This window comes from Balaenoptera physalus (genome assembly GCF_965194825.1).
Source record: "Balaenoptera physalus genome assembly, chromosome: 12".
NCBI lineage: Eukaryota > Metazoa > Chordata > Mammalia > Artiodactyla > Balaenopteridae > Balaenoptera > Balaenoptera physalus.
In genome coordinates this window covers 19,584,358-19,606,927 of record NC_138897.1, presented here as the reverse complement: position 1 = coordinate 19,606,927, position 22,570 = coordinate 19,584,358, and the positions used below count along the sequence as shown (strand labels likewise).

At 39.6% G+C, this 22,570-nt stretch overlaps 1 protein-coding gene across 12 annotated transcripts in view; it reads right to left on the bottom strand.

Annotated features, from left to right (window-relative positions):
• The window catches only part of TCF4 (transcription factor 4), a 355,918-nt gene that overhangs the window by 216,706 nt on the left and 116,642 nt on the right, over positions 1 to 22,570 (bottom strand). For all 12 annotated transcript variants that reach the window (XR_014252068.1, XM_082418477.1, XM_082418464.1 and 9 more), the window contains 2 exons: positions 19,879 to 19,940; positions 16,923 to 17,019 (listed from right to left, as the gene is read on the bottom strand). Coding sequence is in view for 11 of the 12 variants with exons in the window: in XM_082418477.1 (XP_082274603.1) it covers positions 16,923 to 17,019; positions 19,879 to 19,940 (159 nt within the window). In the remaining variant the exon portion in view is untranslated. The remainder of the gene's footprint in view (positions 1 to 16,922; positions 17,020 to 19,878; positions 19,941 to 22,570) is intronic.

The window sequence follows — 22,570 nt, the reverse complement described above, 5'->3', positions numbered from 1 at the left end:
CAAGTGATGTTCATTTCTTCTAAACTAAAAAATGAAAGAATGAATACCAGGAAGTCCCTTGTTTTGCTTAGCATACCCATCTAAATGGAGTAAACTGCATGTGATATATGCATTAAAAAGCATTTCTCAAACATAAACTTTACAAAGTAAAACAGCCTGAGCTACCTGATAGATGCCAGCTGATAAATATGATAAAACTGCAAAATAGGATTTTGCCCCTCCAACGTGGAACATATTAAGGGAGCCAAATAACAATACTGAGTAATGTAGCCACCATCAGTAGAAACTCTTCAGCAGGCCACAACATAGTTTGAACTTATGTGCTGCTCTTTAGTTAAAATATATATATATATATAGTCATACCCATTTTAAATAAGTAGAAACTTGCACAGATAGAAAGTGACTTTCCTAGGATCACTAAGAAATCACGCCAATCCAGTCTAATTGGTAATGCTTTTAAGCACCGCATTTAACTGGATTTTCTTATAGCACTAATGTTCCTCCACTGACACAACTTAGCAGGCAATGTATTTACAAAAACTATAATAGCCTGAAAAGAATTAACAATGAACAATGTGCAAAACAGTCAATTACAGGCTTAAACTTTAAACAAGCACTTACAATGAAAATTTAAAAAAAAACCAAAAACCTATCTTGGCTATTGGGTCATTTTCCAGGCTACTAACTGCTAAACCATGTGCAGAACATGCTTCCAATTTAACCATCCAGATTTCCTAAAAAGGCAGATAGCTTTGCTCTGCAGGCAGAATCAAGTTGGTCTTCAATTTGATTTTTAAAACAAGGCAGTTGTACAGGAAACTAATAAGATTTTGCTGCGGATTATCTGAAGAAGAAAGGAAAGGGGAAGTAGGTATTATTTTAAAGACCTTAATTTGTCTGTCTATGAAAGCGAAAAATATAACCTTACTTTGGTTTAGAAAAGGGTAGCAGCTGAATAAGTTCTACAGACCCATCAGCTTCTGAGAATCAATAGCCCCAAGTCTCACCTCTTTTGAGACACAGCATTGGCAATGGTTGCCAAAGCAAAAACACCATGTAGGAGGTCATGGTGGCTTTAAAAGCTTCAGAGAAAATTTGAATGTTTCCTAGCTAATGAAAGAAGCTCTCAGGTCTTACAAGTAATCAGACACAATAAAATCTCAAAGTTTCACTCTCGAAATGGCGGGCTTCCAATGGCACCAGATCAAAATCCACACACAAGGAAGTGACCAGAACAGAAGCCAGGTACATGGAAGGACTTTGGGGGCTTGAAGCTACAGAAGTCCTACACACTGGTGTGATGAACCAAGACGGGTTGGCTTTTGTTAATGAAGCACTGGTACTTCTCACGGACATGATCGGAGGAAGTCAAAGCGTGGTTCGTCCACAATTGCAAACAGTGTACTAACGTCCCTGAAGACTTGTCACCAATATGACATTTATTATGAAATCAAGTCAGGTTGACCTAACTTTGGTTCAGGTCGATCTAGTCCTTGTATGAGGTACCACTGCTCGTTTACAAAACAAGTTGATGGATGCTAAATCTGTTCCCTCTCTCTGCATATGCCAAGCCATCAGGTTATTACCCTGCAGTCAGGACCCTGTTCTTAAACTCCCTGGGAGCTCACACATGGCTCTCCAGGGATCTTGTTTGTCGCAAGAACTGTGTTCCTGAAAAGTTGTCGTGAGTCTAATTTTCATAGTCTTAAAGGCATCCTCTGGAAAACTCCCCATAAAGGAAACAATTACCTCTCAATTTATCTTCAGAATTAACCCAAATATTCACTTAACCTTCAGCTCCTATAATCAGCATTTGCATCATCTTGTAATTTTCTGTCTTAATACTAGATGTAGGTGAAGAGACACCTAGGACTTTTGTCCAGGTAATCTTAAGATTTTTGTCGTTGTTTGTTTTGTTTGTTTGAGTTCTTTGCTCATAAGGCCCAACAAAGTAGCCAGTTAATAATTATCAGTTAGTTGCTTCTTTACATCCTATTTATCACCTGGTAAATTTGGTTGATCACACAACTAAAGAACCGCATTTGCTTCTTCCATTGGTCACAGAAGAACTATTTGTCTTAAGCTTCCTCTCCAGAGGGCAGAATATTGACAGTAAAGACAAGGACCCACAATTACGGAAAAGGCTCCCATTAATTATCCTCAACATAGAAGAGAGGAAACCTTGTGGGGAAGGGAGGAAGAAAGGAAGAAAGAATTTATAAATAATGTGTTAGAGATGGGTGATTAAATATACCACTGAAATGATTATGTGATCAAATCAAGAATTATCCAGCTTTCTTAAAGATACTAAGTTTTTAGGGAAGAAAAAGATGAGATGGAGGCTTTTCCCCCTTCAATTTAAGATCTTTAGAAAGCAAAATGATTCATCAGAAAATAGGTTCCCTTTTCTCTCTCTCTCTGGTAACTTATCCATTCCCATGACTTCAACTACCAAATACGGAATACTGTATGCCAAATCTGCAATCCCCGGCCAGAACCACAAATCAAGTCACTCACAGACATCTCAAATATTCAGCGTGTCCCAAACTGAATTTACCGTCTTAATCCCCCATAATCTGCTTTTCCTCCCGTATTCCACATCTCAGTGAATGGCACCGCCATCCACCTGCTGGCCCAAGCCAGACATCAAGAAGCCAAGGATGACTCTTCCTTTATCCATCAGTTACTGAGTCCAACCATTTCCTTCCATTTACTATCACTCGAATTCATATTCCCCTCTTCATCCCCATTGTTCCTGATTTGGTCCAATCTCTCATCTTTTCCTCTTGGAATTGCTTTAATCACCTCCTGAGTAATCTCCCTGCCTGTCGTGTTGCCTCCTATTCACACTGTCACGAGTGGCTATCCTAAACCATAAATCAATCATGTTATCCCACTATTTAAAATCAACCCTTAAGTAGATTTTAAGTTGGATTTTCACTACATGCTTCAGTGAAAATCCAACTTCCTCCCCCTACCATTCAAGAAATCCCCTTCATTTTTTTGAGGTGAGAATTCTAACCCAGCTTCCCTGTCATCCCTTCCTCTGCGGACCCTGTGGAACTATGTCTCAGTCTTACAGAACCTCTTCAGTTCTGGGCTTCCTGTGACATCCTCTAGCTCCTACACCTCTCTGCTTTTCTCTCAACTGACAGTTTTCTTTTTACTTGGATAGTTCCAACTCATCCAGTAAGATGGCACTATCCACTCATGCAGTATCACTTCCAATATAACAAAATTCATATTGATTCATCCAATAACCATTTCCAATGCCCTTCTCTCTTGCCTGCCTCTTGAGTCCTAGTGCCAACTAACACTGTAAGAGTTCACTTTCCCAGCTTCCCTTGCAGCTATGAGTAGATATCTGTTAGAGATCTGACCAATAAGATGTTAACAAAATCCTGCTCAAGGCCACCGGTTTCTGGGGATGCTAGTTTCCCCGCTGATGGAATGAGATACAAGTGGGTATCGATGTTACTCTAACCTCTGCCTCTCCAACTTCCTATCAGGAACTCTGACATGGTGTCTGGGGTTCAGCAGCCGTCTTTCAAGAAATGCAAGATGAGAGAAAAAGATGAAGAATTAAAATCAGCATGCTGAGGAGGGCAGAAAGCAAAGATGGCAACAGTAATTTGCTGAATCCGCACAGGCAACTCCCACCTGCAGACATCCCCTTAAGTGATGGAAAAGCCATGTTTGTTTGATGATGAGGTTACTATGATCAGGTATTCCATTAGTTGCAGCTGAACACACACTTAACTGCGATCGCACCTCAGGGAATTCTTGCCATGCTCTCTACAAGTGAGGCAGTGCGGGGCGGTTGAGAACAAGGGCTTTGGAGTCCAGCAGATAGAGCTTGGGATCTGGGCTCTGCCCCTTCTCACTGCACAACACCAGGCAGGTAACCTAATCCCTCTGATCCTCAACGGCACCTGCCCCTGTAACACGGCAATGATAATGCCTAAGAAAGAAACAAGATTGTGAGTGTAAAGTATTAGTGGATGCCTGGTATACCATGAGCACCAAAACATCTCAGCCATTACTACAAGGAAACTGATGGTTGGTATCCTAGACATGTAATCCAACAGCACCCTGTGAACACAAAGATCAGTTCCCTAATGCCCTGACTTAAAGTCACCTGTTACCCATCTGACTCCTTCCTTAGACTGTGGGCCACACTGAAAGCAAGAAAGTGGCATGTCACTCTCTGGTACCTAACAGGGGCCTGCAGGGCACAGATTTTCCACAAGTACTTTCTGGATGAATGAATGAATGAACCAAAGACTAACGTGAGTGCTGAAGTTTGGTTGGCTTCTAGGACAGCTAAAATTTATATGGATGGTTAAAAAAATACATATACTGAGGACCATACGATGGCAGACATGCTGATGACATGTTAATTTTATTTATCAAGAAGCCAATCAAACTTGTAAAGCAATAAGATATTCTGTTTTGCTTTCACAAATATGTGATTTGCCTTCTCCCTCCCTGCCGTAAGGGAGTACTTCCTCTCTGTCTGAAAATCAAGAGAGTTAGGATATGAGGTGTCAAAACCACTCGCGATACAACCAAGCCAAAGACAGCACATGAGATCTACATTTTATCTTCTCTACTCTGTCCAACTTAGCCTCTAGAAAAGGCTCTCCTTCTGAATATTGTTATGACGTTATGAAATGAACGACCCTCATTGTTTGGCAGGGGGGATGATGTGGAGGTGGGAGGGGGTAGCTTCTCGGGCTCTCCAAATATCAGAACGCGCCCAAACATTTTTTCTAAACCGCGTTTTGTCATCTGCAGTCAAACGCATACAAAATAGTATTGTATAGGAACGCTATTTAAACGTGACCGCTGAAATACGTTGCCTAATCACAATGACCTTGGAAAACCGCCCTTGATATAAAAACCAGCCCTCCCTTGGTCATTAAGATTTTTGCCTTCACTGGGAGCACTTTCTTTGTCTCTAGGGAGGAATACTCCCTCGTAGTAAGGAAAGGTGATCTGCTCTGATAAAACTTTAACAGGTGCTTAAATTTATATATTATATTACAGCCTTACAAGCTTACACTAATTATTAATTATCCGCCTAAGTGTACACTGCTTTACACATCCTGCCCCTTAACTAGAGTACTCAGAAAAGCCATTGTACTTTGCCGGACTAACGGACCATGTCTTGAACAGCTAAATGGTCTAGCAAATGCAAAGATTTTCCCATATGTACACTTTACAGTGTTAATGCAGATCCACTGCCTATGCAAACCAACTGCGTTTCCACAACCATATCCCACCTTGAGGAACGCGGGTAACTGAGGGAGGGCTAGAAATGGACGATCTTAGCAAATTAGAGCCAATTTACGAAGCAGCTTCCTTAGTGTTTGCAAAGACCATCACTCTGTGGTTAGGACTGTAGGCATAGTGAGTTCTCTCATTCTACTCTGCAAACATTTTCCAGAAGTCACAGAGAGGCTTCTTTTTATGCTAGAGCAGGTGTGAACTCAATTCCACCCTGAAACTAGTATCAGCTCAGCTGAGAGAAGAGCCATAAATTTTTATTTCAGAACTAAATGAAACTCATGAGGGTATGGGGCAAAATCTCATTAACTATTAAAAAGCCTTTAAAAAACTCTGAGCAAGGCTGCTTTCTATTGTTTTATTTTCAATTTGGTGTTCAAGCTATATACAGGACTTTGCAATGAACGGAAAATGCAATCACAAAAGTGTATATATTTTGAACAGTTTTATCTTTGAGCTAACAAAACATTTCAGAGAGTTCTTCCCCCCCACACTGAGACCACATCTCCATGAGCTAGGTCAGTGAAAGAAATAAGGAAACCAAGGTTAAAGGAAAAGTGGGAGATCACCACAAGATTATCCAGCACACTATTATTTCGTAGGTCAGTTTTGCCCCTAACTAGTTACTAGGATGCCTGACAGAGGTTGCCCACAGCTGCTTAAGCGGTCTGCCAAGATATTGAAAATATTTATGCTCACTGCATCTCAGTTTCCAAATAACATTTGCGAGACCATCAGTAAATAAGGAAATGGGAAACTCTGCAATGAAAAAAAAAAACCACACACAATATAAAGTATGAATTTAATCCTGTCAATCCAAGCTTTAAGGATTCCCAAAATCTGAATATTAGGCTCATTTCTGAATACTCTGAAAGTTCTGTAGGAGACAAGGTCACCAATAAATTCTTCTCCACGATTTGGTATTGCCCAATTAAGTACCATCAGTTACACATAAAGAGTTTATGCTCGCATCCCAAGCATTCATATTTGGCTACTGAACTGTTAAGAGTACGGCTTGGTCTGAATAACCAAGGTGAGGAAAAGGCAGGAGCAATTAGTAACCTAGTAATTTCAGAGACTAAGGCAGCCACACCAATGCTGATAATTCAAGGCTAGAAAATCGTACTTCGAGATCGGAACGCTCTAAAATTAGCTTTTTATGTGTCTCTTTCTCTCTCATCCTTCTCTCCTTTTGTCTCCCCCTTCTCCACCAAATGTTATCAGATATTACACACATTCTATTTTCATTCAGCTTTTAATATGGCCCACGAGGGGGTGGCATTTAATTAATCACTTCCACATTCTGCCAAAACTCACTACATGAGTCTCAAGTCTGCACATTACTTTTGCCAAGCTGGTCAGACCCAATGAACAGAAAAAGAGCCTAGAGATAATAAAAGTAAGTGTAATGATCATTCACAGCCACTGCATTTAAGGGCCAGGTATTAATATTTTTCCTGTTTCTCCGTTTAAATGCAGAGCAACCACTCAGATGAGAAATTCCATCAGAGCACTAAAGATTGCCCAAAATCACATAACGGGAGAGTGGAGAGCTGGGAGTCAAACCAGTGCCAGCTAAACACAAGCCTTGCTCAGCCCACCACCCTCCACTGCCCCGATACTAGGGCTTCAGCGGGAATTTTCAACCTGTAGGAAAGCTTTCTATGTTTTATTTTAAACATCAACAATGTAACCAGCTATATTTTGCACCAATTTAAAGCAAAACACCCTTATCGTTTTTGCTATTAAGAAACATGTGTCAAGGAACTGAGGAAGGATTAATAAACAATCGTCAAGAAGATGAGAAATGTTTGGGATGTGTCTATTAAGTGCTTGGGAATAAATTTAATTCAGTCCCAATCTATGCTCCAAATAGTTGGCCACTGTTGGTCCCTGGGTCTGATATTCTGCAAGAGGAAATAAAATGAGATCCACTGAATACCTCTTTCTACTCAAAAATCATACACGATTCCTTAGGAAAGGCTCAGAACCCCTTGGGAGTGAAGGGAATGAGAGGATAATGACATACACAGGCAACATTCTCTGCCAAGCTTTTCTGGAGAAGAACGAACTGAACTGGAAGACTACCTCCAAAACATTCCCCAGAACCTAGAAGGGACGTGTAATAGGATCCCCTTGATAAAAAGCGTCCTACCCAGAGGTTACTCCATACGCAGATGACCTACAGTGTAGGTGAAGAAATCTCAACTTGTCAGCGGGCTTCCCAACCCAACACTCACAATCCGCACCAAGGCGCTTTCCGCCACAGGTAACGATGAACCTCGAGAACATTTAAGTTGGAGAGAAAAATGGCCGGAGACAAATGTTTCATCAAGGGGCACATCTGAATTCCACGAAGTTGGCCCCAAAGAGGTACTTGTTTTCTAGGATTACTATTTTTTGTGGAAAGGCTGAAAAAGAAACCTTTTTATTTCATTCTTGCTGTTTTCAGAAGTGATGACTCCACACTATCTCCACCTGTTCTTGCCTTCTGTTCCAATCTCAATAGAAGGTAAAGGTGTTTTCAAACTGCCATCACCCAAGACCCAAAGTCTACAGAATTTTCAATTAATCACAGACAAAAGTGACAGAGTACCAATGTGTAGCTGTGCAATGGCCTAAGATAACAGTCACAGAGCAGAGTGGTTACTGCAAAGTGTACCACGTCATTGCATGGCTGAACGGTGATGCTGGGGTAAGTGTGACAGGTATCACTACGCTCGCCTTAGAAATGCGAAAGTTGGGGCGCCTAAGAAATTTAGCCAAAGTCCCATCACCATGAAGTGGAACGGCCAAGATTAAGACCGCAGGGACCCTGAGGCTAGGCCACTATTCCACGAGGCCTCTCAAGACTGCAGTGCTTCAAACTGAGCTCCTTGGCTGCTCTGGTCCTTAATGAAGGTTATCATGTGAACAAAGAAAATAGGCTTACGGGGCTTCCCTGGTGGCGCAGTGTTTGAGAATCTGCCTGCCAATGCAGGGGATACGGGTTCGAGCCCTGGTCTGGGAAGATCCCACATGCCGCGGAGCAACTAGGCCCGTGAGCCACAACTACTGAGCCTGCGCATCTGGAGCTTGTGCTCCACAACGAGAGAGGCCGCGACAGTGAGAGGCCTGCCCACCGCGATGAAGAGTGGCCCCCGCTTGCCACAACTAGAGAAAGCCCTAGCACAGAAACGAAGACCCAACATAGCAATCAATCAATCAATCAATCAATCTCTAAAAAAAAAAAGAAAATAGGCTTACAGTATTTTTTTTTTTTAATGAAGGTCAATATCGCACTTAAGGTAGGCACACAACTTTCAGGCACGTGAGGTTAATAGACTCTGAAAATTACTGCTGCTTCCCCTGGAGCTGAGGGGCAAGGAGAGGTTTGCCAAGTGTCTGATCCTCCACCCAAGGATCCAGTCAAGAAGGCCGTCACTGGTGAATGCTATCCCAGGCGTATTTTAAGTGGCAAGCTTCGGCAAAATTCAAGGTAATGCCTTTCCAGTGAAAAACTTAACAGAAAAACTTAGTACTAAAGGAAAATGGCACTGTTTATTCCACATCCTGCTTTCCTTTAAAGATCGACAGTGCTTCCCCAGCCCATGTTCTCATGGGCCTGATTCATGCCGTGACTGTCATCAGTAGAGGTGGGAAACTTCTGGCCCAAAGCTGGATCCAGCTCTCACCACAGTTTCATGCGGTCTTGGCACGCTGACCAAGATTAAATGTCTGTTGGTTGCACCTAATCCTCCACATTAAAGATCAACAAATACAACTATATACACATTAGAGTAAAATAGAGGGTTCTTCTGCCCCCGGCAGCGGGCATCCTTGTGTGAGTGCTTCACGGCGACATGGCAGGTGGTTGGAGGGAAGTTCCCGGGAGCCTGTTTGTCAGTGGTCCAGGGGAACGATCTCTGTCTGTCACTTACAGTGACATGTCCCGGGACCTTGCTGCTCCAGGATGCCAGGCCGGCTCTGAGCGGCTGCCGCAGTGGGCTGTGGGAGTGCGCACCAGCCTTAGGCTCTGCCAGAGACCACTGAAGGGACTGGAGACAAGGCTGGAGGCTGGAGCCATGGGCGGCTGCATGACCAGGCAGCTCTGGACAGCCTGGCAGGGATTCAAGCCGGAGACCTAAGAGAGAAGGTTCTGGATGACGAGGACATGAAGCCCTTGACTCTGGCTGCTTGTTGCCTTGATCACGGGATAAGGACAAGGGAAGCACAAGCCTTGGTGATGAAATGAGAACAGCCCACCTCCGACTCCTTCCTGTGTGCGACTCTCCCGTGGTCCTTTCTCTATCATCTTCCTCTCAATACTCTCTTTCTGTTCCATGCCTCTTTGTCTTTCTCTCTAATCTGCTGACCAGAATCCAGAGTCGAGACCCATTTTTATATTTTGCTTCTCACATGAAAGCTGGAGCCTTGTTCTTTATTTTCAAAGCTGCTAAATTGAAAATTACAGATTCTTCTCTTAAAAGAAACTAAATAAACCCTGTAAATTGGCTAAGCCCGATGTGCATTCTCAACTCCCTTCTCTCTTATCTCTTTCCATTGCACAGGCTGGAGAAGCAAACTCTGCAGCTGGAGATGGCCGTGGATGTAGCGGGGCCGGGGACCATACGGCCGGACTCACCTTTTCCTGCTTCTTGCTGCATCAAACCCAAACTTGACTCCTGAAGCTGTGACAGTCACCTTTAGACAATGAGGGAAGGGACAAAGGAATCACAGAGATACAAGCCTGAACTTCAATGAACTGCAAACCAAATCTAGCCACGTCCTACCACCAGACTTCTAGTATGAGAAAAATTATTCGTAAGCCACCATTAGTCACATTTTCCATTCTTTCCAAGCAAAAGCATGCCTACCTGACACAAACTGCTTTTTCCTTTGACTTGACTCGAAAACGATTTATTTTCTCTTAGGGTCAATAACTTTCTATGTGAGAAATCTTCCTCTGGTATGTAGAAGACCTACACTTTTCTGCTAGCTATAGTTTTCAAGTAATGTTTTTCTGGTATCAGTTCTTCTAAATTTTAAAAAAGCCTGGTTTAGTCCACCTAGTTTGACTATAAGTGTTTGGTTATCACAGCATTGCTACGCTATACCATCGAGCAAGCAGCCTAATGGAAAGAAAACAAGACTAATGAAAGAGGAACAGAAATGTTTATTGACTGGACAAGAGGAGACAAGTTACCTTATCTGAGTACTGGAGACACACAACTGTTTTCAGTGGCCTTCCAAAAAATATTGATTTTACTTATTTCCTTTTATAAATAAAATAATCTGTGGCGTGTTTATTGAAAACTGAAATCTACCACACTGTAATATGGTCTGTTTCCTGATATTCTGTAGAGTCAAGGTTACAGAACTACAGAATGAGCTTCTAGATGACTGTCCCTGGTTTAGGGTTTTCTTCTTGACATAGTAAAAGGTAGGCCTGACTTTAATTTATGGGCTTTTCATTTAGGGTTTAGACCCAAATATCCGATTTCCCCAATTTATTCATGAATGAAACAATCCACTAGCCATTTGCTGAGGCCCTGCAACTCTATGCCAAGGCCTGGCCCATGCATAGCACTTTTCTCCCGGTGATGTACGGTAACTTAGTGAGTTATTATTTTATCCCCTATCAATCTAATCCCTTACCTATAGTTTGCAATGAGTTGAGGTAGAAAAGCAACATCCATTTGAATCAGGCTTTAAAGAATTACATTTGGAAAACACATCACTAGCAAAGTTACGTGAAGGTATCACAAAATAGAGATGAATGGATTAGAAAGAACGCTAAAACATCTCTAAAGATAAAATACCGTATAAGCAGAAAATGGCATACCTAAAAGATCAATGGACCATTAGTTGAGAAAATTACCTCAGAAATCATCTAGAGACTTGTTCCTCCCTCAATTTAAAGATATAAAAAAGATCTGACCTAAAGACCCACAGACATTTGTAACAAAAGAGAGTAGAAAAGTCAGTTCTCTGGCTCCCAGCCTTCACTCAAACTCAGCATTAATTAGATCATTGGGGATGATACTTAAAAGAGTCTTATTTGTTAATACTTCAGGAAGACATTTTAAGCTAACATTAAAATAACAAAATTCCCAAACAAAGCTAACAAGAAATAAGACCACTATTAAACACTTCTTCTCTCAGAAACTGCTTGTTACCACATTATCAGTCCAATAGCTAACAGATGATATCAAGATAACCTCAAGCTAAAAAGTGTCATAAAAAAAAAGGCACTGAAAATGCACAGACATCCCTAACTAGCGAACTTGTAAGCAGCCTGCTATCACTACTGAACTTCAGAACAATTAAAAAGTGAACTAAAATTTCTAGAGCTGACATCCACATTCACAATTCCATTTTCACAAAATTACTAAAATACTATTTGACCTCTGGCACTTCAAAGTCAAATAATAGCCTTTTTTGTCCAGGTTTTGTTATTTTCAAATATTTACATTCCAGCATGGAAAAAAATAAGATACCGAACCAAGAGGTCAAGTTAAATCTAACCCATGCTTTGAAAAAACTATTTTTCTTTGTGGTCATTCTTTTCCTTTGTGTGTTAAGATTTTCAAAACCGTTTTCCGAGTAAGAGCCTCTTCATTGGGTATTTCCAGTTTTAACAGTGAAAAGAAAAACTCCCTGTATTAACATCTACTCACATTCGCCGTTTTACAAGACTGTGCCACTGGCCTCTGCCACTGGGATTTGAAAGCGCTCACAACACTTCACCTTTATGCTGGGCTAGACTCAGGGTAGCCATAAACACTTTGAAGTAATACAAACCTAAATATTCCTGCTCGGCAAACGGAGCGGTGGAAGCGAATTATAATGAGCTAGCAGCTGTCACAATATGACCACAGTAACCAAATCAAAATATCAACCGCTAACCCAGATGAGATCCAAAGGTCATCCTATAAGCCAGCAGCTTTCTGCAGTTCTGCCTGAACCACGATCTAATCCTGCAGTAAAATGTTCCACTGAGCTAGTTTAGAAATCAGTTAGTCTATGGTAGGAAATTATTTAGTGCACTGTTGGAGTACCACGAGTGGGACAGGAACCAAATACCACAATAAGGAAACCGAACCATTCACAAGGGGACATGTAAAAACACAGCCGCTCATGTTGAACTAAGCTGCACCCAACCGTACCAAAGTATCACTTTTCACATCCTTCGGTTACCAATGCATGTCTATAATCTTACTGGCATCTTGCTCACTCAAACAATCTGGTTTTCAATTAAGGCTCTGGAACAATAGAAGCAATATGCATGCTTAGATCCTTCCTTGGATCAAAAAGTTGTAGCTAGAAAATATACTGTCTCCCATTGTAAAAAAATATTTGGACAATTACCTGCAAAAGCTTCATGCCTGGCAAACAAAACAAACAAGCAGGAATGTTTTTTTTAAAAAAATCCGTACTCTTTGCATATAGTTCTTGCCAGGATTTTCAACTATTTCATAGCATATAATCCTCTTAAAAGCACAAGGCTCGGACCCATGGCCCCTCCGTCCTATTAGCATATTCTGAAAGCTACCCACTGACCACCTGTAAAGGTTTAATCAAACTGTTTAATAACTGCAGTGAACAAGTTTCCAACAGATCAAGTGTACATTATTATCATTAATAATCATACGGAGACACAAGGAAGAAGTGATTAGTTCTCTCCAGATACAAAACAGGGCAGGGAATTTCAAACAAGTAAAAATGCAAACTGGCTTGCTTGTCTCTACCCAAGGAAAACAATGAGTGAGGACTCAGGAAGTGTCAAGTAAAAGAGTCTGCTCTACAAATATTGAATCATGATGCTGTACACCTAAAACTAATATCATGTGATATGTCAATTATGCCTCAATAAAAATGTTTTTAATTTAAAAAGGGAACTATATGAATTGGTCAAGGCAGGCAGTCAGCTAGATGACTCAGTGCTGAAATCTCAACTCCTCCAGACTTCCCCACACTAAAAGAAAAACAAAAAGCCACGTACACTTATTCTTTAAAACAACAAATTTCAGGGCTTGCCTTTTTTGTTTACTTTAGTTATGTTTTTCTTTAAAGGATTTACACAGTATCAACTTCCAAAACTCTGTATGGCAACTGTAACTACAGACAGCAACGGAAGGAGCAGTGCACCCTTATAAACCAAGTGTCATTAATTCTTCTAGCACAATAGGTGCGCATGCGTGTGTGTGCGTGCACACGTACGTCTGCATGCATGCAAGTGCACTTGTGTTCGCGTGTTTATTTTTAGTTTAGGGATTCAAACTAATACCAAATAAGGTATTATATTCAGGTATGCAAGCTTATTTCTAAAGGAATAAATTAATGGAGACAACCTATTACTCATAAATTATATACCATTTTGCATAAGTTTGAGATACACAAATAAATTAAGTTTTTGTATTTTGGTGCCAGAGGTAAGTATTAGATTACAAAAACTGTAACATTTATGCAAAACCATTCATGTGAAGTCAGAGTTCAGAATTGTAATAAAGGGTTTTGTTACTATAAAAGAAATTATAAGCAAATGTTAGCAATGCCTGCATCATTTCTCCAAAATAGTGTACTGCCATAAAGAACAAAATATATAATAATAATTCAATCCTAAAAGAAGAGAGTGGTTCATTACTTCTTTCTTTCCTTGCAATAAAATAAAACCTAAGTGAACAGTTTACCAAAAAAATAGGTCATCTGCAGTTAATAACTCTTTCCCGTAAAATTAGTGTCACTTATTTCTGTAGCAGACGCCTAATTCAGTCACAGACTTGATTGATTTGACAATAGAGAATCTGGTCTAATAAAGTGGCTGATTTATTTCTGATGCTATAGCTTTTACCCTAATGTGACATCACAGCAGAATGAAATCTTTGACATGTAAAGAAATCCTATGCACTTTTCATGAAAACTAAGGATTCTGAAAGTAGATGTTGTTGTCAAAAACTTACAGTAAAGACTAATATCTTCTTTTGGTAGAACGAAAACTTCCACAAAGACTACAACACAGAATATGGATTCGGACACATAGGGGAGTTTAGGATATACCATAGATTCGGTGAGTTCAAATTATTGGCTATACTAATAGGTCTTATTTTATCTTTGTCTTCATTTGTCAATTGGTTGTCTTTAATTTCTTGAAAACGATCTCTCTTCTCTTTGTAAAGGTACAGCATAGCACCAAGCATGGTTCGTTTCAAAAGTGGTTTCATTTTAAATCAACAGCAGCTTGGGCAAAATCAATGAGCATCTTTGTTCCCTGAATCTAGCCCTGAGATACTCAAGCCAATCAAGAAGGCATTTGGGATGTGAGAAATTATAAAGGGGGGGGGGGGGAGCGGGGGGGAGGTGGATTTGTAATGCAGCATCCTAGTTAATTCTCTAAAAATATTTCTTTAAAATCCTTTTCCAAAGTAAAGATGCAACGTATTTCATAGTGGTTTAAATGTCTTTTCCTCCTTTTTTTTTTGCACACTGCGCCATGCCCTCTGGCTCTGAGGGTGACTTCCCTGACCCCAGTCTGACACTGCACCGTTAATGTCAGATAAACCATTTAGCCCAAGCACAATTCTTTTCTGTGCAAAAATCTGCTTGAGGTGGAAAATGTAGCAGTTTGTAAACAATAAAGAGCCATGTTTCAGACCAGACAGCTTATCTAACAGAGAAGTCCTTTCATTGGGAACAGTGGGTGGGAGCCTCCCGGACATAGTAGCATTTCCTACCACAATGCAGGAGACTGTCTTGGCCTCCATATTTAAGGGTTTAATGGGAAGGAGGGCAGACGGGATAAAAGAACACAGCTGACATGGACTTTCAGCTTAAACAACAACTAAGTGAAAAGAGTCAGCTCTCTCCATTCCAGCTCTAGACTCTCAGCCCACTTATATTTTAATACTATTTGGACTGAAAAACAAATTTGGTTCGTAAAACAGTTACCCAGGAGGATAGACGAACAACAACAATTATTTGATATCTCTGTATTGTTTGGTGTCTTCTGTAATACTAATTTATCATGTTGTTCTTTAGGAAAACTGTTTTTCATGGACATAAACATAAACTTCTCAATATGAGTAGTAATGTATCCTATTTTACTTTAGCTCATTGGAGGATAGGTTTAGAATCTGCCAAGGAAATTCTTTAATATACTCTTTACGTGCTACTTCTCAAGATGATTATTTTCAACTTAATCTTTTATTTTATGAAGCTGGATGAGGAGAAATAGAGATGGGATGATATAAGATTCTAGAATTATTACTACTGTCATCGAAAAAAATCTAAAGTTTTTCTTTAAAATCTAAGTTGACAAATATATCTAGTCACCTGCATCTGTCTATACTGGAAACAGGAAACACTGCATCTCTTATCAACAATTGATTAAAAAAACTGGGATTCTTACTTTAGCTACAAAGTTAAAACATAAATACAAAAGTTAAAGTAAAAAAAAAGAGAACAAACATAAGAACAACCTATGGTCAAACACAACTTTGAGAACGTGGTCCTCAAAGTTGGGATGACACTTTATTGCCCATTAAAAATAAATTCCTAGTATTTCTCTGCTTTGACTATAGTGTGTTAAATACCTGAAGTCCCTTTAGATGGATTTGATGGTGACTTTTGAAAAAATGACTGAGATTCAAGAACAATATACACCTTATATAACAAGTATAGTGTCCAAGGCTTAAAAATTGGGACATTTCTCAGAAGCATCTGCAATTATGGTTTCAGAATGATATATGTACAGCTGTGTGTTTTCCTTGGAGTATATAGTCCAACAGCCTGGGACATGAAATTTAACCTCATTTATTGATGGATTCGCAACAGGATTTGGCCACATTGAGAGATTTACTAATATTGTTAAAACTCACATTTATTAGCACAAAGATCTTTTTTTTCCAATCAAAACTAAAGTAACAGCTATTGGGACCTTCTAAGCCGTTATAAATTATCTTTCCATTGCTCAGGTTACTGCTGTGAAAAAAAAAAAAAATCCCTACAGGGTAGTCAAAGCAGAAAAATACGCTAAAGATGCCAGTAGGAAAGGCATGCTAGAAACTCGAAGACTGTCTCAAACTACATGTAGCTCACTTCATGAAGTAGGATGGGGATCTCCTAGACCATTAGCACTAAAGTTCACGCCTTGATAAATACATAACCAGACTTTACAATTCAACTTGAACATGCTACTTTGATTTAAGCACACTAAACCTATTATTAAAGGGATTTCCATGACCCCTTTAATAAAAATTCAAGCTAACACTGACTTTATCTCATTGCCAATGGATAGGCCCAATGATATTATTTTAAATATTCACTGCTTTCAGTTCATCAACCTTAAACTTAGAAAACAACTGTTGCAACATTGAAATTGGGAGAAGTGCTTTACGTCTAAGAAACACAAATTTTCCACATGGATTCAGTATCACTGAAATTAGGTAATTCCACATGGTTGTAAAACTTAGTCCTGTATATGCTATTACCAAGCATAGACTGTCAATATTTTTCTGCAATTTAAAATTACTGTAGCGAACTGGCTGAAAATCCAAGTTCCTAAAAAACAGAATCTCTGTCTGGGCTTGTATTCTCCCTTCCAAGGTAAAACATAAGCATTCAAAAAATGCATGTTAATTCAAAATTAGCCTTACTTTGTATTCTGGAATTGACAAAAGGTGGAGAGAGATTGTCATGTGACCCAAGGTCCCTGCTGGTCATGTGGTCATAGGGAGTCCCATCTCCATAGTTCTGCAAATAAAATAACAGCATAAGTTTAAACTCGCCATGAATAAATCAGCACATAAGTATGCCCGATTATTGACACCTCTCTGACCCAAAGAAATTGGAGTCCACCATTCCCACCCTGGCACCTCATTATAAGGAAGCTGCATCTTCACAGGTACAGTGGGAAACAGAGGGCTCTAGAGTCTGCAGAGCCCACATCTTCCTCATAACAGCCATGAAATTGGGGGAATAATAATAATGGAACCAACTGCATGAAGTTATTGACATGATCAAATGAAATAATGCATGTAAAACACCTGATACATATAAACTATATTGTAAATATTACATTATTTTGAAAAGCCCACATTATTTCAAAAAAAAAAGCAAAATGTGCTATAGGAAAGTTACCCATAACCTGTAATGAATTGCCTTTGGAAGGCGAAGGTAGAACCTTTTAAACAGCAGCATTGGGTTTTATGATACTGAAATTTCAATGTTTTCTTAGAGTTGTTATTGTGGTTGTAAGAGAATTGGATCATTCCATGAGTAATTAACACATAAGAATGTTAAAATTATTACAACAGGACCATAAATGAACATCAGAAACTTAAGCATAAATTCTGAATTTGGACAAAGTATGCCAGAAAAAAATAGTTTTAAAGCAGACACTAATCTTTGGAAATTTGTCATTATTATGATCATCTCATGGTTCTAAGGGGAATTCTAAATTAAAATAATGTTTTTAAACTGCCCAGCCACTTGCTTTTAATGGAAGAATTGGATAACATACAGGAAAGAGTTAAAATCATCTATCTTATATGGTTCAAATTTCAGTCTACTAAGATACATCAAATGACCAGAAAGGAAAAAAAGTCATGCTGCTCAGCTGGTTGCCCTGCCCATAAAGACTAAGTCAAATTTACTCAGAGGTATCAGTTGGCATGTTAGCCAAAGGGCAGAATCTGCCCACACAAAAGGGACAGATGCTGTAGGAAAAATGAAAATGTGCACCACCTCACTAGAGAATCGATGGAAACCTTAAGGTTCCAAACTACCCCGTTGTCAATCGCCTTTCCTCATATATAAAAATTAACTTGAATGATACTGTCATGCGATGCTGCCACTATGTCAATGTATAAAAAGATGTCACATTTTTCAATCCCCAGCATGGGCCTTACACTCACTGGTTCTGTGCCAGGCGTTGCATAATACTAATTATTATTTATTAAGTGTCCTCACTCTCCAGAGTTACTAAACGCTTAATATACATTATCTAATTTAAACCTCAGCACAGTGTTTCAAGGTGACTAAAAACATCACCACTTGAAGATGAAAACAGAGAGACGTGGCATGTTTGTCCAATACAAGTCAGCCACAATAACCTGTCTCGTGCCGACCCCCTGAATTTAGAAAATATAAATTACAAAATATTGATTCAAAATTATTCACTAACGTATTTCCCGGAAAAAAAAAAAAAAGTGGCCAGACAGTTCATGAAAGCCAAATAAAAGTCAGGACTATCCTAAATGGACCTTGTTCTCAGAAGAACAATTAAAAGTACTACGTGTATTAAACTGAGAAAGCAGAAGAAATTAAGTACATTTGAATGAACTAAACAATAGAGGGACATTCTGTCATCTCCTACGCTTGCTGTCAGGGGGAATGGATTTATTTCTGCAAGTGCGGACTGTAATGTGAGGAGGAGGAAAGATTTCCTCAACCCATCCATATAATGCACGAGAATGTCAGACTCGACAGCTGGTGCAAGCGCTCAACAAAGTAACCGGTAAGCTTACAGCTCCTGCTGTACCCTGAAGACTAGAGCGTTGAACCCCAAGGCCAAAGAACAGGTGGAAATGGCGAACTACGACTTGCTGAGATGGCCTCCTTTTGACAGCTTGATTACCTTCCTTACCTCTTATGCCAAAATAGAGACCTCCCTCCACCTCAAGTTTATGTGAACGCTTAAAGCAAAACGTTACCCCCTCACCTCCTGCAGAATGCTTCATCTAGCTATACAGCTGGCTGGGGGAGGGGCAGGTGTTTTCCTACGTTTTCTAAGACTATTTTTAATTTGGGGTATTATATGTATATTATAAAAACTGATATGGATTTTAGAGGGCCTAGAAATGACTCCATTAAAGACAGACTATATATAAAATCATACACATTTAAGTCGGAAGGAACATGAAAGATCCTCTGGTTCTACTTCTTCATTTTACAAGGTAGGAAAATGAGGCCCAAGAAAGTGAAATGACACCCCCAAGGTCATACACATACAAAAACACGTATGGCCTAACCAACCCACTCGCACGCCATGCCACGGTCTTCCCATGACACTCAAACTAACAACCAAAAACCATGGAAAGGAAAGGCAAAAATTTGAGACCAAATAAATGAATGAACCCACTGGTGACCAAAGGCACTACTGGTGGGATAATCATATGTTTACAAAGTGAAATCAACTCAGATTTATTATGCAGATCATACTGGGAGGCTAAAACTTAATACTATGTCTTCAGAATTATTCAGTGGTTTATTTACACCAACACATTCCAGGGATACTAGGATTTTTCTCAAAGTTGCACCATCTACAACGAATAACTTTCTGTAACACTGGATCAATAACTGGCAAAGTAAGGCCAAATATTTAATGAAGGATGTTTCTTCTGGTTAGCCAAAGTGGAAGAGGTGTCAAAATCAATAATAACACCCAATAGGAGAATGAAAAAAAAGTGCCAAAAAGAAGCTGATCCTCATTAAACTCAGTACGCATATATATCTGGGCAGATGTGTGTGGGAGAGACAGAAACTCACCTACAGTTTGTCAATTTACATATGTGGATGTCTGGTTGTGGGAAAAAGATTAGATATACTTACCCTGGACGGGCTTGGATGTCCTCCACTCCCCCAGGACCCTGAGCTACTTCTGTCTTCTACATCTAGGGACAAGAGAAAAACTCTTTAGGCTTTCTCGCAATAAGTCTTTCTTTTTGCATATGCACTTTTAAATTAATGTTTCAAATTAATCTCCTGTTGCCTTTAATTAAGAATCAGGCACGAGGCTACCATGATGACAGTGGCTTCTGACCCATCTACTTAAATTAAGTCATTTAAATTCACAGCAGAAATGAACTGGACCCTCAGGAACCAGAGGTATGAACATAAAAATTACTTCCATCCTTCACAATGTTTCATAGCCTCAACTTTTATAGACCTGAAACTGCACTTAAAGTCTTATTAAAATCTTTCGGACAAGGTAAGTTAAAAATACACTAACACAATCTTAATACACACACACACAAAGTTAAATCAGGTACATATCCATACTAATATTAGCTGCATCCATGCCATAATGCTCCTAGATACTTTCTGTCCTCTTACCAAGGCTTATCCCACCAAACAACAGACATGAACAAAATATGCAAGACGAAAAAGGATTCAGTAGTCTATTTCCATCAGGACATTACAAGGATATTAGGAGATTTTTTTAAAGTTTTTTAAGTTAAGACAACACCGTCTCAGTCTTTTAATTTTTTTTTTTTAATGGGCACACCGTTTGGCTACAATCCTTAATCTGTGCACTGAGATGTGGATATGAAAGTTGTTAAAGCAATGTTTTCTTTTGATAAATGACGGCAAAGAGAACTATATGAACTCCCAGAAGGCTGGAATTCTCTAAACCCTGTACCAGCGAAGTTCTAACGCTGACCAATTACTAGATGCTTCATCAGTGCTTCAAGTGGCAAATACTTGAAGGACGGAGAGTCTAACAGCTAAGTTACCATATTCATTGCTCAAAACATAAAAGTGTTGGAAAGATCAGTCACTCTATATTTAAAAATGGCTTTGAGATTTTTGATGAAAGGCTCTTTATGAGTATGAAAAGTTTCACTGTTGTATTATCTTTATCATGGTGGGTAACAGACGGCGATCACAAGCTTCCTCTGACAGAACTGGAGGAGGAGGTGTGAAACTTCGGTTCAGGAGACATACTCCCATTTACTGTGTTTTCTAACATTTCAGTGATACTGTTTCTTCTCTTAACACACTACTGTCCTTCCTTTTATTACTCCTATTTGATTATCAGCAGAAGTGATCACAGTATACTTAATTGATTTATTTGGGGGCACAGTGGAGTACATGGCGTTTTAGAACATAGTAAGAGATGGAATAGAAACAACAACCAACAACTATTACCACTAAGCCTGAAATCTTTCTCTCTTTTTTTAAACAAATATTTCAGTTCCTTTCGTTAGTACTTCGTAAGATAATGCAAATGCAAACAGTTATCCCCTGTGGACAGCTAAAAATCAGTGACTGCGAGCTTTAAGAGATGTCATGGAAGCTCTGAGGAGGAAGTCTGGAGAAAAGGTGCAATACTTTCCCAGATCTGCTGTTTAACAACCCAACCTCCTGGCCTATCTCGTGTAGCCTGAATTGGGGGGAGTACACGAAGAAGTGACTTAGAACCCTTGGGATTATCACACAAGTAAGTTTTGTAGCCTGCATAGTTCTCTTCATCCTTAACTCCAAGTCAAATATTTGCAACAAAAAAAAAAGAAGTATAAACGACAAAATCTCTCAACCAGAAGTCTGCACATCTTGACTTGCTTTTCGCCTGAAACAGCCAGCTTGGATTAATTTGAGAGATTTCTCCTCTTAAATTTGGCCCAAAAAGTAATGAAGGAATAAAGTTGAATCCCTGTACTCACCATAAGACTTCGTATTGTTTGGACCCATTTTATCTTTTCAATTTTCAAAGAGGATTTTAAACATGAAAAGAAGGCAGAGACAAGGAGGAAAGGGGACCATAGTAATTCTAGGTCAGTAGTTTTGCACTGGGGATGATTTTGGTCCCCAAAGGACATGTGGCAATGTCTGCAGATATTTTTGGTTGGCACAGCTTGGCAGGGTGTGGAGGTGGGGTAGAGCTAGTGGCATCTAGTGGACAGAGGCCAGAGATGCTGCTGAACATCCTACAAATGTCAGAACACCCCTACAACAAAAAATTCTCCGGTCCTAAACGTCAATTGTGCCCGGATTGAGAAGCCCTGTGCTACAGGACAAATTCTATTAAAGAGCAAAAAGGAAGAATCGAGTTAGAGCAAAAGATGTACTATCATTTGATTTATAATGAATATGACCACTTACTAAATACATAGTGACTTATGCATTTGAAGCTGGAGTGTTTCAAGAGACCTTCCTATACATCGTCCATCCACAGAATAAAAGAAAAATGATGGTCAACCAAGCAGCCTGCTAATTAGCAGGCAAATAAAACACATCAAAACTTGAGTATTCCCAACTGGGCAATTTCAAAAGTGAGCAATCCACTAATTAAAAGTGCTGGAAGTCTAGTTTTTTCAAAACAGGTTAAATACTGGCTGGGTTCCTTCACAAATAGATTCCCAACCAATCAAATATGACTGCTCTTTTCCCATTCTTTCCCATTCCATCGTTCTCACTTCCTGACCTCACGCTGCTGCACCTCCTTTCTGCTCCCTTCCTTTTATTGCTCTCCTTTTAACAGGTTTCTCCTTCCCTTGGCCTCCTGCTAGATGGAGAAGAT